The 17,059-nt window shown below is 37.2% G+C and overlaps 1 protein-coding gene across 1 annotated transcript; it reads left to right on the top strand.

Moving 5' to 3' along the window:
• Nucleotides 1-12,758: 12,758 nt before the first annotated feature.
• On the top strand, nucleotides 12,759-14,090 carry LOC110007981 (uncharacterized). Its single transcript, XM_020672606.2, has 2 exons — nucleotides 12,759-13,491; nucleotides 13,690-14,090. The coding sequence occupies exons 1-2, from the start codon at nucleotides 12,759-12,761 to the stop codon at nucleotides 14,088-14,090; spliced, it is 1,134 nt and encodes a 377-aa protein (XP_020528265.2).
• The last annotated feature ends 2,969 nt before the right edge of the window (nucleotides 14,091-17,059 follow it).

A 17,059-nucleotide genomic window follows, 5' to 3' on the forward strand; every position in this document is an offset into this window, starting at 1 on the left:
CTAATAAACGAAAGTTCTACCAAATAGCCTTTGGTGATAGTATTGTTGGACTTCGTGAGATCTCGGACTCCATTCACACTAAAAAGAATTGGGGTGCAAATCCTCGTTGACTTACTACTTTTTTTCACCAAAAGTAGGGCCCAAATCCCTAATAACTTATCACTTTTTTAGAAAAAGCGCTGGGTTTGTGATGGTAGCATCACTTTTTTCACCAAAGGTAGGGACCCAATCCCCAATGACTTATCACTTTTTTAGAAAAGGGTTTGGGATTGTGGTGGTAGCATCCCCACACTCAGTTACCACATCATGGTATCCATTCCAACTAATTACCCTAAAAAAATACTCAAATAATAATAATGTTAAAAAAACACTCAAATAATGATAATATTAATTTTTATGAGCTTGTCAATTGCAATGGATTGGCTATGGCTAAATGTTTTTTTTTCATTCTCACCACGGTAAGTTGTGATTGTCATATTATTTTATTAAGTGAAGGCCCGGCTTCTTACAAGTGGTAAGAAGCCCAATTCTTAAACCTTCTTGTAATGAAGGTTATGGTGGGTTTTTATGTGTTTTAACACTTTATCTTTAGGAGCCAACTGCAATGCATGCCTATTGTTTTGAAATAAATACATATGTGACCTTTTATTGGGGAATACATTTTATTTTTATTTTTTTTATTTTTTTTATTTTTTTTCACCACTTTCTTTTAGCAAAAAATTACTTACTAGTGGGCCATCAACATTATGAAAAGTACATGAATCATTATCACTTTTTTCTAAACCATTTTCCCATCAATATATTTAAATAAAATAAATATCATGCATTCTATAAAATTGCATGATCCATGTCATATATTTCACAATGATATGTCAAATAATATCAAGTAGATAAATACTACCAAATATAAATAAGATAAGATTCATATCAATTCAAATTAATCATATCTAACAAAAATACTACAAAATAGATAAAGCCATGGTCAATATATCCCTTCGAAGCTTGACCACATGCCACAAATCAAACTAACATTAAACAAACATGCTACAAAATAGATAAAGCCATGGTCAATATATCGCTTCCAAGTTTGACCACATGCCACAAATCAAACTAACATTGTTTTAAAAACAAACCAAAGAATCCAAAGAGGGTGGGGCGTGCCACCCTTTTGTGGCACATATGGGCCCCCACCCACATGTCACATGGTGGGCTCATGTGCACTATAGGCCCCCATGGAATATTATAAAAAAAATATTATCTTTAAAATTGAATAAAACAATTTAAAATATATATTTGAATTTTTATAACTTTGTAATAACAATAACTGTATTTTTGTACGTCCAAAAATCACAAATAAAATATTGAGATATTCATAAAAATTCAAACTAAAATCATTTCAATAATAAAATGAACACAACTAAATTAATATGATGGAAAAATTATCTATATGGTTTAAGAATCAACAATCATGGGGCACTCCACCTTCAACTATGGACTCTATACCACACTTGCTTTATCAGACCACCCAGTGTTTCACACGCCCCACAGTACAAGCAGAGGCTCATTAGCGGGTCACCAAAGTCAGGTCGATGAATCAAGGGGTCGCAATCCCAGTCTGTGGATTACAAGTCCTTCCCTAGAGACGAGTCAAGGTCACCATGACCTGATGCGACCACAACTCTATGGCGCATAAGGGTATCTCTCGCACATGCATACTCTTCACCCAAAGGTGGATATCTGGCTTTCCTGAACGATCTATTAATATGCATGTCATGTGATAGAACATGGATGAGGCTTTGGCCCCCGTCTCAGTAGGCCAACATCAAACACAAGGGTCACACAATCCCTCAGCTCACTTATCCGGGCATGTTCTCCGACCTCATCAAGGGCTAACCCATAAACCCTCATCGGTTTGTTTTTCATGTCCAGGTAACATAGGTTTTTCTCAACCGACTGGCCTAGATCGTTAAGCACATATCAGTATAAGCAAACCATCATTTGCTTAGTATAGTCCACTGAGTTCATGTTATATTATATCATTTCATTTTACAAGCACTCATAAGGCTTTTAAATGACACATAAACCCGACATGTTTGACACGTCCTTCTTAATGGTGGCAATGGCCCTGGTTATCGACCTGAACATGACCTAGTTTGGTTCCAGTTACACTGCCAACATGGCGTGATCGGGCCAAGCCAGCTGGAGACCGATAAGGCCCAAAACTGCCCAGGCATGGCCTGAAAAACAATTATGAAAAGCCACGCTCAACCCACCCCAAAATAGTGACAGTGAAGCCCGGCCCGGCCCATTTAAAAGCCTTTTTTTTTTTTTTTTTTTGAGATTGTATACAATAAGACCATTTAACTTTGATACAAGGTGATCACAATTACTTTCAACTATCCGATGTGAAATTTGATAGTGTGGGTGTGTCACAAAGTTCAAGAAAATTTCTTTTGAAGTTTAAACTTGACTATAAGAATGAATGCAACTATCCAATTTCACATCCAATGGTCAAGATTAATTGTTTCCACTTTGTATCAAAAGTAAATGGTATCATTGTATACTTTTCCTTCTTTTTTTAACTCTATCGTCAAACTTTTCTTGATAGTAGGCCAAAAAAAAAAACATGTGCTAAAAACATTTTAAAAGACAGAATGGGTTTTAGAGAGATTTAGATTTTTAGAAAGAGAAAGAGACATTAGGTTTCTATAGAGAGAGAGAGAATGACTTTTAAAGAGAAAGAGACATTTGGGTTTTTAAAGAGAGAGAGAGAGAGAATGGGTTTCTAGAAAGGGCAAATAGGTTTTTAGAAAGAGAGGGATTCGGTTTCTAAAGCCATATTGAGTTTTTAGAGATAGAAAGAGAGATTGGGTTTTTCGAGAGAGAGAGAGAGAGAGGTTTGGTTTTTAGAGATAATGAGTCTTAGAGGGAAAGAAATAGTGAGTTTCTAGAGAGAGATTGAGTTTTTAGAGAGAGAGTGGATTTTAAGAGAGATAAAAAGAGATTGGGTTTTTAGAGAGAGAAAAAATGGGTTTTTAGAGAGAAAAAGAGACATTGGGTTTTTAGAGAAAGAAAAAAAGACATTGGGTTTTTAAAGAGAGAGAATGGGTTTTAAGATAAAGAAAGATTAGATTGCATTTTTAGAAAAAGAAAAAGATATTGGGTTTCAGGAGAGAGAGAGAGAGAGGTTGGGTTTTTAGAAAGAGAGAATGAAGTTTTAGAGAGAGAAAAAGAGATCTGGTTGTTAGATAAAGAAAGAGAGACTGGGTTTCTAAAAAGGAAGATAATGAGATTTTAGAGAGAAAAAGAGAGATTGGGTCTCTAGAGAGAGAACAGGTTTTTACATAGAAAAAAAGATATTGGGTTTCTCTCTTATTGGGTTTCTACAAAGAGAGAATGGGTTTTGAATTTTCTAAAAAATATTTTTTCCTTTATTTATTTATTTATTTGACTTACTACAAACAAGAAAAATTTAACATACAAAACCTAGATCCACACCCGGATAGGGTCGACCCGACCCAGTTGCCACCCCTAATCCTTCCTACCATTTCAACAACCAAGAAACACCAACTATGAGTTTTGTTGCTCTATAAATACCTTAGAGTTGGAAGGGGTTTTGATGCTTTTCACACGGCTGCTTCTCATTTCAAAAGTAAAAACCTCACTTGTTCAGTGTTCGGTTTACCGGTCTGTACATAAATTTTTCCAAGTTCTTTTTCGAACTTTATGAGTATATTTCTAAGTGCCTGGTGGTTATTTTGGATTTTTGTTCATTTCAAAAAATATGAGCTCTTTGCTCAACTCTTTTGGGTTTTTTCATTTAAATTTCTATAACGTTGCAACCTTAAACAATCCAATTAAGGTCAACCTCCAAATTTTATCATAACATGTAATTTTGTTGTAAAAAATTCTTAGGATTATCTTAAAATCTATTTTCATATCTAATTAGAAAATTTTAAATTTCAAAAATGGTTAAAATCAAGTAGATCTATAAATATATGAAAATCTTGAAAATGGACAGTCTAGATAGTGTGTTGCAAGATGCACTATTTTTTGGATTCAAATACTTTTTTTTTCTCATATCCATACATCTCGATGCGAGATGATCAATTAGAAGATTTTTCAAAATTAGAACAACATTTTCGATAGATTTTATAGGTGCATCTGTAATTTTACATTTTAAGGTTGCGACATTATATGAACTTTTCCCTTTAAAAAAATATGAGCTTTTTGCTCAAGTTAACAATATTCCTTCTTTTTTCATGCAATTTTAAAGGCTCGTTTGAGTCGTGGGGTAAACAAAACCACGGTTAAAAACGTGCAATTTTCACCACGAATAAGATGAAAGTCATATCAAGAAGTTAAATAATACTCCGGCTGTCAAGGTATATCCCTCGAAACTTACCGTTCAAGGGCCAAGGCCAACAGCTCTAATGTTAGAGGAGTTAGTATGTTCTTAAGATAATGTAAATTTTGATGAATAACTTCGGCCAATATGGCTTTGGTTGAAATTAAAGGCATGTTTGTTATGTAAAAGTTACAGTTTTCGATAACTGCAGTACTTCCTGCGTTTGTTACACAAGAATTCAGGGTTTTTATGAAAGCTGCTCTTCTAGAACAATGTCAATTCCCGATTTTTTTTTTTTTTTTCTTTCCTTCTTTTTTAATGTAGTAAGCCATGGAAGAAACAGCTCTAAACTTGGTCTTTCGCAGCCCCCTCAGGAACAGACACGCTCTAAGAGTCACATAACAACATCAAAGCTTTATATTCTAGCAATTTCTCTAAACAAAAAAACCATCATCACTTTTGAAATGCTATAAAATGCCTATGCCAACTTCAAGAATCACAAAAAACCAGTAACCTTGATAAAAATGGTGAGGTGATTCCAAGATTTCAAAAGTTCATATAAAAAAGATCTGAAGAATATCAAACGTAAGAAGATATAAAAAAGAACACTTATTTTTAGCACAAGGAGATCATAATCATGTTGTCTTTCAAATTTCAAATTTGATGGTTGTGAGTGTCATCGACTAGTGTATGACTTATTAGACTTAGTTCCAAAAAAAAAAAAAAATTGAATTTCATGACACACCGTAAAGCATCCACATGTAATACCTATGCATAATTATGATCTCTTTATAAGAAAGACAAAAAGCCTCCGAGTAGACAATCAGATAAATACACACTTCTTTGCATTTTGGCATTAGCTTTTGTCGATACCTCTTTTGGCCCAACCTTATAAAGAACTAATAGGCCCAATGGGCCATAAACGTCATGTCTGAAGCCCATATCCAAGTGGGAGGAACATGGAGCAACGAATCTAGAAAGAGTAAGTACACTCACGTTTCAAAAACAGGGGTATATTATAGCCTCCATGTGAGCAGTAAAAGTTGACAATTGAGCTGAGAATTAATATATTAATATTTTGAAAAGCCAAATTAGGTAAAGGCAACAGACTTTTTCATTGATTAAAATTTTTAAAAGATCGTGGAGCAAGCTGTACATTTGTTCCATTATGTGAAGGAAAAGTTTGTGCAAGGTTGCAACCCTAAAATGTAGAATTAAGGTGCTCCTCAAAACTCCATAAAAAAAAGTTGTTTTGATGTTGGAAAACCCTCTAATTGATCATCTCAATATCGAGATATATGAATATATAATAAATAAATAAAGATTTTGAATCTTAAAAATAGTGCATCTTGCAACGCATTATCTAAACCTTCCATTTTCAAGATTTTCATGTATTTATAGATCTACTTGATTTGAACCATTTTTAGAGTTTAAAACTCCATATTTAGATATGAAAATGGATTATAAGGCCATCTTAAGAATTTTTATCACCAAAGTTATATCTTATGATAAAATTTGGAGCTCCACCTTACTTGGATTATTGAAGGTGGCAACCTTATACAAACCACACCCTTATGTGAAACTCTAGCTAGGATTATGTTTAGGAAAACGTTTATATAAGGTCTCAACCTTATACAGGCAAGGTGTACTTAAAAAACCATAGGTGAAGGTTGTTTCAAGGCTAAAAAACCCTCAAATCGATCATCGACCTCAAGATTCATAGACATGAAAAAAAAAAGGGATTCTAGTCCTAAAAATAGTTCATTTTCTAGCATATTATATGTACCGTCTATTTTCAAGATTTTCAAGTGTTTATATATTTATTTGATCGCTACCATTTCTAGAACTCTAAATTTCATAATTGGGGGAAACAATAGATTTTCATATCATGTGGCAACGAAACTGCATTTTCGGCATAGTTTTAAGACATACCTTACTTCAATAGTATAAGGTTCATACCTTATACAAACCGCACCCTTATTTTTTGTACTTACAAACTTTAAAGATGTGACTTATTCAACCTAATGATCAACGTGAAAGAAAAGAAAAAAGAAGAGAAAACTCATACACACATCACATGTGGCTAGAAAAAATTATATCATGAAATTGAATCAACTTTTGGATGATCGAATCTGTGTTTATGAACTAAAAATAAAAATCCAAATGGACTATTTTCGAAAATACCCTCTTTTGGTGATCCTAAGTGAACCAACCATAAAATCTTACAACTCTTTCTTAGTGAATATATAATCCAAAGAGGTTATAGGTGTAAACCTTACACTATTGGAGTAAGGTGCCCATCAAAAATCCTCTGGAAGAGAGTGCTCCAATGATGGAAAATACCTCAATTGATCATCTCAAACTCGAGATGTATAAAAATGAAGAAAATAAATTTTTCTTAAAAAGTAGTACATATTGTAACAAGTTATCTAAACCATATATTTTTAAGATTTTAAAATATTTATAGATTTGTTCAATCTGTATACTTTTTAAAATTTAAAACTTTATAACAAAGACGAAAATTTCAAGCTATCATAAGGTTTTGATACCGAAACTCCATCTTCAAACAGAATCTTGAAGTGCAACTTACTTCTAGAGTACAAGAAAGGGCCCTTATATAAAGGGTATAGTTTGTATAAGGTTGCAACCTTAAACAATCTAATTAAGGCGCACCTCTAAATCTTATTATAAATGTAACTTTGATATAAAAAATTCTTAGCATGGCTTGAGAATCTATTTTTATTTTTAATTATAAAATTTTAAACTATAAACCTTGTTCAAATCAAGCAAGTTTATAACTACATGAAAATCTTGAAAATGAACAATTCAGATAATGTGTTGCAAGATAATATTTTTTGCGGACTCGAAATGTTTTTTTCTTTTCATATTCATACATCTCGATGTCGAGATGGTCAATTAAAGGTTCTTTAACATCCAAACAATCTTTGATGGATTTTTGAGGTATATATATATATATATATATATATATATATATATATATATCTTATATGTGCTCGTGACCATATTATACTATAGGGTGTAGTTGACATATGGTATACGGATGCATTTGTAGGTGTAGAGGTAAAGTGCACCATCAAATTTTATTATGGTATATAATTTTAATGTAAAATGCTCTTAGGATTATTTCAAAATCTATTTTTATATCTAATTATAAATTATTAAATTTAAAAAATGGTCAAAATCAAGTAGATCTATAAAGAAAATATTGAAAATGGACAGTGTAGATAATATGTTGTAAAATGCACCATTTCTAAATATTTTTATTTTTCATGGTCATACATCTCAATGTCGAGATGATCAATCAAAGGGTTTTTCAACATTAAAACTACCTTTTCTGATGGATTTTTGAGGTGCATCCATGGTTCTACATTAAAAGGTTGCATCCATATATAAAAAATTTCCTATACTATATGCCATCTTTATCGGCAAGAGGGCAATCTCAAGTCAAATATACAATTTGAAATTGGGCCAGGACTAAGTGCCACGTATCAACCTAGGGCCAACTTTAAGATCTAGAGTAATCTATTTTTCTAGATTTTGATGGGAACCCACATTTTTATATCGCATGCCTTTAGGCTTAGGGTCGTAATTTTGCTAAGTGGTAGATGCATATTAATTGATATTTTCAAAAATGTTTGTACCCCATATTAGGAATGGCAATGGGTTGAGTAGCCGTCCTAACCCGACCCAGCCCAGTTAGCTCAACCCTAAAAAACTAGAGCTTGGGCCACAAATGTGGCCCGAGATCCAACCTTGGGCCAAGCCTTGCCTTGCCCTACTTTTTTATATGTTTTGCTTTGTTTCTTTTTAATTTTACCAGATGTGTCCCGGCCCAGCCCAGGCAGACTCTGATAGGGCCAGGTCCATGGTCGGGCCTAGGCCATCTTAGAGAATACGGTTATGCTAGGGCCAGAGCTGGCCCGGCACATTGCTAGCCCTACCCAATATAAAAGGGAAGTAACAACTTTGTACTACAGAAGTAAGAATGCACTTCAAAAATCCACTTAAAACAATTGTTTCAACATTAAAAATGCTTCCAATTGATAAATCTTGAACTCGAGATGATATGGAAATAGAAAAAAAGATTTCAAAGTCCTAAAACTAATAATTTTGTAACAGATTATCCGTCTACTAAACAGAAGTTCATAGATTTACTCAATCTGCTATTTTTTAGTTTTAAAATTTAAAATTAAAGATAAAAATAGATCTTTAAGTCATTTTCTGATACCAAAATTACAATGTCTAGAAGTGTGTACTTTGATTGTTTAAAATGATGGCCTATATCAGCCATACCCATATAAATTTGGGGCCTCTTTTCTCACAAAAACATGAAGGGTGCAGTTGGCATACGGACGCCTTCGTAGGTGTAGAGGTACAGTGCCCTTCAAATTTTATCATGGTATATAATTTTGATGTAAAATGTTATTAAAATTATCTCAAAATCTATTTTAATATCTAATTATAAAATTTTAAATTTCAAAATGGTTAAAATCAAGTAGATCTATAAACATATGAAAATCTTGAAAATGGATGGTGTAGATCATATGTTGTAAAATGCATTATTTTTGAGACTTAAAATCTTTTTATTTTCATAGTCATACATCTCGATGTCGAGATGATCTATCAAAGGTTTTTCAACATTAAAACTACCTTTTCCGATGGATTTTGAGGGGCATCCATAATTCTACATTATAAGGTAGCATCCTATAAGGACCAAGGTTTTCCTGGCCATGGAAACATCACAGTTGTAGGAGTCTGATAAGAAGAGGGATAACGCCGCCTACGAAGGGAGAAGAGAGGCATCGCCGCTTGGAGAAAAGAGGCATCGCCGTTTGGCGGCATTGCTGCTTGGACAAGAAAGGCATCGCCGCTTGGAGCAGAGAGGCATCGCCATTTGGAGGCATCACCTCTTGGAGAAGAGAGGCATCGCCATTTGGAGAATAGAGGCATCGTGTAAGGACCCAGAAGAGCGCGCGGCGCTAGTGAAGAGCGCGTGGTGATAGTGGAGCACGTGGTGAAAGTGAAGAGCGCGCGGCGATAGTGAAGAGTACGGTGCTAGTGGAGGGAGTGTGGCAGTGTGTACATGGCAGCGAGAACGCAACGCCGCGAGTGAATAAGAGGCATCGTCATGTGCGTAACGCCGATTGCGGCACTGCCATGCATGATTAAGTGTTCGCCACTTGTTCAGCTGCATGGGAGTTGGTTGCCACCCGTTTGCTTGGGCTGCCATCTACCACTTAAGGGGACACTTAAGTTCGTCCCTCTCCCTCACGTCCTTCACTTTTCATATCTCTTTATCTCTCTCAAAGACAAGATTTGGGAAAGTTCACTCCCTCACTTTGGAGCAGCTATTGTTGAAGTTGAAGGACTGTAGGAGAAAGATTAGAGGGCACCATTATTGGCTGTGTAAGTGGATTATTACCCCCTTGCATCACGTTGTAAGAGCATGAAATTGAAAATATGAATGTTAAACATGAATCTCAATGAACAAAGTATGATGTTAAGCATGTATGTTGTGTTCTGTTTTCTAGCAATGAGGCCTTCTTTACATGATAAGTTGGGCATTGTTATCACTCTTGTGGGTCCTAATATTCTGTGGAATGATGCTTATATGAGTCTAGCCTAAGATTGAAAAAATTTCATGTTGTTATCTTGGATGGGTTTGAAGTTATGGAGTGATCTTTCGATTGTGCCATGAGTGTATTGTGATTTTCTAGGAAACTTACATGCTCCTGAAATAAGATTTTGATTGAGCAAATGATCTCCAAATGGACTCAAATCACCACCTTTTGAAAGGTATATGAGCTTACTTGGAGTTTAATGTTTATGTCTAGTTGAGATTTTTGATAATTTGGAAGATGTGTTTTATTTTGTGTACATATGCCACTATTAGCAGACTATGATAATTTTTATAAATATTACTTCTACTGTATTAAAACTTTGCTTAATCTATTGAGGTCCAAATGACCCGAAAATACATCCATTTGATAGATGCATAAGTCTTTTATGATTTTCATTTTTTCATCTTGCCCAAATTTTATGTAAATGAGAAGCTATGCTAAAAAATGCTCCAGTATGTCACTATTGAAAGATCTCATAGAAACTCATAATTTTAATCTCTGATGCCATGAATTTTGGCTAATCAAATGGAGTCCAATTACCCGAAACCACTGCCATTTGAAAGCTCTAAATGTCTACTAAAAGTTGCATGTTAAAATTGTTTCGAAATTCCTACTAGATTGCAAGCTATGTTTTGAATTGTGAACATATGTCACTATTGGCAAAATTCAGCAAGATTCAGAACGATATGTTGAACCCTTGATTAATTAAGTAATGCTCAATTACCGAATCGGAATTAGAGTTTAGTTAATTTCCCCTCACAATTTGGGTGCTATGTCTCATTCTGTACATGCTCATGATTGATAAGAATCACAATGAATTTAAGTCGCATATGAGCCATGCACATGTCATGCATCAATGTTTATTTTGAACATAGCTTAAATCCTTTTGCAAGGTGGTAAGACACCAAAATGGCAGGCTTATGATCCTACGAATGTTGGATATTCCTGACGTCTTGAAAAGAGTAAAGTACGAATGAATAAATGTTACGCATGCTTGTACACGGTACAACTGATGTATTTGATATCTGACTGCTACATAATGGGTCCTCCATTGGTAGTAAACTCTTTGTTTCTGTTACATGAATACTGATATCAACTGCTACGCAATGGTCCTCTATTGGTAGTAGACTCTTTGTTTATGTTATATTAATACTGATATCTGATTGTTACACAATGGGTCCTTCATTGGTAGTAGACTCTATGTTTCTGTTATATGAATACAGATATCTGACGGCTAGGCCACGGTTCCTCTATTGATAGTAGCCTCTATGTTTATGTTATATGAACATTGATATCTGACTAATACGCCATGGATCCTCCTTTGGTAGTGGGGTATACTGTACCTTGACCCATATGATAGGAGTGGAGTCGAGAGGTGACTGTAAGTAATAGGGAAGGTCGCACCCCCCAAATTGTCATGGGCACTACGCATTGGGTCCTCCAATGGTAGTGTAACGCCCTCTCGCCTGATAGCACAAGAGAGGGTCATGTCTTGCAAGGCCTCAGCCTATCGAAAACCCCAAAATGTGTTGGGGATATGTGCGTGAGTAGGGATAGTACGATGTGGGACTTCCAATTGTCATTATCCTCCCTCCTGAATGAGGGTAGAAGTCCCAAGTTTTAGGATTGGCTTAACCTGATCGATGTGGTTTCAACTTCGAGAGTAATTTTAATATGTTCTACTTATTTGAATTCTGTATTATATATGAACACCTAACTGTAACTGTCAAATGCATCATGATTGATGCTATATTAAGAACAAGTAATGTTATGTTAACTGAGTCGTACACTTTTTATACAGCAATTATGTACTCTAATGTACGACCATACTCTGTGTGACAAATGCGATTTCTGATGGACTATGGTATGTTTTTATGTATTTACTAATAGTGGGGAAGGCAAGGGCCGTGATCTACTTACTGGGCTTATTGCTCACTCCGCTTATTTCATCTGTGTAGAGTATTTGTACCTGATCGTGTGTGGCGAGTAGCTGACCGGTGATAGCAGGCGTTTGGAGTTCAACCCGACTCTGGATTTCTTTTTGACCTTGTAGGTGCCTAGTGGCGTAGCCACCTGTTGTTCGGTTTGATGTAATATTTTGAGATGACTGTTAGGCTCGTGAGCCTCAAACTTTATTGTAAAGACTTTTGAAGATGAATTAAGTTAATGGTTTTAATTTATTTAGTTTTTTGTGCTTGTTGGATGAGCGTTTATTTATTTCTCGTGGTTTGCTTTGATTCTGCACTCTTAACACATGCTGATGCCACTCCCACCTGAGTGATGTACGCGACCCCTGGTCGCGATCCTGTACCATGTTTCCCTTCGGTTTGGGACGGTAGGGGTCAGGGAGCAAGGTCGTTTATAGTTATGGAGCATACAGGTTTGGATTCTTGGCCTAGGGAGTTTAAAAGTGTCCTTCGAATAGTTTTGGTAGATTAATAACTGAGTGTTTGTGTCTTAGGTTGAAGATACCAAAGATGCGAGCCAACAACGTCAGTTCTAGTAATGAGAACACCGAGGCCCTCGGTGAGTTTGTTAGGACTTTAGGGGCCATGACACAGATGATGATTGAGGCAATGCCGGCCTCGTTTACCCCTACCCCTGATCTAAATGACATCAACTTGATAGAGAAGTTTAGGAGGCTGGCTCCTCTAACTTTCTTAGGGCTTGGGGGAGTAGAGAAAGCAGATCTATGGAGAAGGCAAGTAGACGAGATCTTCAAGGTATTACAATGTACAAAAGAATAGAAGGTCAAACTGGGAACCTTTATGTTAGAGGGAGACACAGAGCACTGGTGGGCCTCAGTGAAGCAATCCTGGGAGGAATCAGGGATGGAAGCAAATTGGGGAAAATTTCTTGGAGCCTTCAACGAGAAGTACTTTACTGATTCTGTACGAGAAAGAAAAGAAGTAGAATTTATCGAGCTGCAACGGGGGAATATAACTATAGAACAGTATGCAGTAAAGTTTGCTGAGCTGTCGAGGTATGCGCCACATATCATCAAGACTGAGGCGCAGCAAGCAAGTAAGTTTGTGAGGAGTCTTAGGTCCGACATAAGGGGGAGGGTGATATCGGCAAATCTTAAAACCTTTTCTCCATTGGTGGACTTGGCCATGAAGATTGAGAGGGACTGTGAAGAGTCCCGAGTTAGAGGAAAGTGTAGAATGGGCCCAGCCCAGTTTGGAAGTTTCAAAAGAAAGGCTCAACCACCCCCAAGGAGGAACTTCGGGAGAAGAGATAATCCGAGGGGTAAGAAGATTCGAAGGACCTTGTCGGGTGACATAAGGGAGAACCGACGCCCAACGTGCCCATATTGCGGAAAAGATAATCACTCGGTGGCTGACTGTCGAAAGAAGGCTGGGGCGTGCTTTGGGTGTGGCAAGTCAAGCCACCAGATTAGAGATTGCCTAACCAGGGGATCAGAAAACCAACCAAAGCCTCAAGGTCAGGTATTTGCTCTTATCGAGTGGGAAGCTAAGGCATCAACTTCAGTTATCTTAGGTACGCTTTCCTTTTGTAACATTGACACAAAAATCCTAGTTGATCCTGGATCTACACACTCTTTTGTTGCACCTCACTTTGCATGCCACATAAATGTTAAACCTTCCTTGCTTGACTAGAGATTGGTAGTGTGCACACCTATGGGAGAATCTTTATAAACTAATATTATTTTTAAACATTGTGGGGTTTTGCTTGAAGGGTGTGTGCTGCCTATACATCTGATATTATTAGATATCCAAGACTTTGATGTTATTTTGGGCATGGATTGGCTATCCACACCCCATGCTATTGTAGATTGTCGTGATAAGATTGTAACCCTTAGACGCCCAAACCAGCCTGAGTTGAACTTTTTTGGCGTCAAGGATGTTTCCCCTTTGCATTTTATTTCGACTATTAGGGCTTCGCGTTTATTAGCTAAAACATGTGTTGGGTATCTAGCTTACGTAGTGAAAAATCGAGATGACCGATCTAAGTTAGAAGAAATACCGGTGGTGAGAGAATATCCAGAGGTCTTTCTCAAAGAATTAACCTTTCTGTCCCCGGTCAGAGAAATAGGATTTTCGATAGATGTGGTCCCTAGACCTGCCCCTCATCTCTAAAGCCCCTTATATGATGGCCCCAACTGAACTAAAGGAATTAAAAGAACAGTTGCAAGAATTACTGGAGAAGGGCTTCATTCGGCCTAGTGTGTCGCCCTGGGATGCACCCGTCCTGTTTGTTAAAAAGAAAGATGGGTCTTTGAGGTTATGTATAGACTATCGGCAGCTAAACCAGGTCACTATGAAGAATAAGTACCCCTTGCCAAGAATTGATGAACTCTTTGACCAACTCCAAGGGCCCCAAGTATTTCCCAAGATTGACCTTCGGTCAGGTTGTCATCAGCTGCGAGTCAAGGAAGAAGATGCCCCTAAGACCACATTCAGGACTCGTTATAGTCATTACGAGTTAGTGATGCCATTTGGACTAACTAATGCACTGGCGGTTTTTATGGATCTGATGAACAGGGTTTTTAGACCCTTCCTAGATGACTTTATAGTAGTCGTTATATATGACATCCTAGTGTACTCAAGGAATCGAGAAGAGCATGAACGGCATATGAGGATGGTTCTCCAGACCCTGAAGGCAGAAAATTTATATGCCAAGTTGGGGAAAAGTGAGTTTTGGCTTCCAAGCGTGACCTTCCTTGAGCATGTTGTTTCGAAGGACGGGGTCGCGGTTGACCCTTGTAAAATTGAAGCCGTACTAAAATGTGGAAGGCCAACGAATGTGACGGAAGTCCACAGTTTTCTGGGTCTGACGGAATACTATAGGCATTTTGTAGAAGGCTTCCTAAGGATAGTGCTTCCCCTAACTCGCCTAACCTAAAAGGAGGTGAAATTTTTATGGTCAGATGATTGTGAGAAGAGTTTTCAAGAATTAAAGAAGATATTAACTCTGGCCCCAATATTAATCTTGCCCGAAGGAAACGAAGGCCTTGTGGTCTATACTGATGCTTCCCATAAGGGACTGAGGTGTGTGTTAATGCATCATGGGAAGCTTATAGCCTATGCCTCTAGACAATCAAAGTTGCATGAGCAAAATTAGCCAACTCATGACTTAAAGCTCATGGCCGTGGTCTTTGCCTTGAAGGTTTTGAGACACTATCTCTGTGGGGGCCAGTTTAAGATATTTACAGATCATAAGAGCCTCAAGTATTTATTTACGCATAAAGAGTTGAATATGAGGCCAAAGAGATGGATTGACCTACTGAATGATTATCACTGCACCATCAGTTATCAACCGGGCAAGAAAAATGTAGTAGTCGACACTTTAAGCTAGAAACCCTTGATATCAATAGCACATATGATGGCTCGAGAGATAAAAATGATAGTAGATGCAGTGGAGTGGTGCCCAACACTACCCTCTAGTTTTGGATTGGGAATAACTGCGAATATAAGAGTGGAACCTTTGCTCTTTCGACAGATCAGAGTAGCCCAAAAGACAGACCCCCAGCTTATGAAAAATTTGGAAGACTTGAAGCAGGAAAAAAAGAATAATTTTTCTGTCAGCAATGTTGATCTATTAAGATTTAAAGAACGAATATACATTCCAAATAATGAAAATATAAAGAGAGTCATTTTAGAAGATGCACACCTCTCCCGTTACACTGTACACCCATGAAGCACAAAAATGTATCAGGAATTAAGGAAAACTTTATGGTGAAATAACATGAAAAGGGATATGGCACAATTCGTTTCTATATGTCTGACTTGTCAGGCAAAATTCGTTTCTATATGTCTGACTTGTCAACAAATAAAGGCTGAGCACCAGAGACCTGCCAGGCTGTTACAACCCTTGCTTATGCTTGAATGGAAGTGGGAGCACATCACTATGGACTTTGTGTCTGGTTTGCCAAGGCACTGGACATTACAGTGTTTGGGTTTCGTGGACCGATTAACTAAGGCTGCACAGTTCTTACCGGTTCGCACTACCTATACCCTAGACAAACTCAATTGTATATCGAGGAAGTAATAAGGCTGCATGGAGTACCTGTGAGTATTGTGTTTGACAGGGACTCTAGATTTACTTCAAGGTTTTGGAGCAGTCTGCAATCAGCTTGGGGGACAAGACTCACTTTTAGTACTGCTTTTCACCCTCAAACTGATGGACAATCGAAAAGAAACATTCATACCTTAGAAGATATGTTGAAGGTCTGTGTTACAAACTTTAAAGGAAACTGGGATGATCACTTACCTTTAATATAATTTGCATATAACAATAGTTTCCATACCAGTATTCAAATGGCACCTTTTGAGGCCCTGTATGGGAGAAAATGTAGATCGTCAGTGTATTGGGAAGAAGTTGGCGAAAGGAGACTGTTAGGGCTAGAAATTGTTCAAGTAACATAAAAAAAGATCGCCTTAATTCAAGAAATGCTTAAAACAGCTCATAGTCAGCTGAAGAGTTATGCCGATAATCGCCAAAGGGACCTTGAATTTGAAGTAGGTGATCAAGTCTTTTTGCAAGTGTCACCAATAAAGGGAATTATGAGGTTCGGCAAGAAAGGGCCGCTAAGTCCACGATTCATCGAACCCTTTGAAATATTAAAGAGAATAGGAGTCGCGGCATATCGACTGGCCAACCGCCCGAGTTGGCAAATATTCATGATGTCTTCCATATTTCACTATTGAGAAAATATCAACCCGATCTGTCTCACGTTCTGAAGTATAAACCAATGCCAATCAGGGAAGACTTAACTTATGTTGAGCAGCCGATTGAGATTTTGGACATAAGGGTTCCAGTTTTACGCAACAAAGAGATCCCCCTAGTCCATGTTTTATGGCAATATCATTCGAGGGAAGAGTCAACGTGGGAGTGAGAAGATGAAATCCAACCTATGTACCCCCATTTATTGGATTGACGATTTTGAGAACAAAATTTTTCTTAAGGGGGGGGGGGGGGGGGGGACGATGTAAGGACCAAGGTTTTCCTGGCTATGGAAACACGCATGGCGGTAGGAGTCTGATAAGAAGAGGGATAACGCCGCTTGCGGAGGGAGAAGAGAGGCATCCCCGTTTGGGGGCATCAC

The sequence above is a fragment of the Amborella trichopoda genome, chromosome 1, assembly GCF_054954075.1.
Source record: "Amborella trichopoda isolate Santa Cruz 75 chromosome 1, AtrichopodaSantaCruz75HAP2 v2.0, whole genome shotgun sequence".
In the NCBI taxonomy this organism is placed as follows: domain Eukaryota; kingdom Viridiplantae; phylum Streptophyta; class Magnoliopsida; order Amborellales; family Amborellaceae; genus Amborella; species Amborella trichopoda.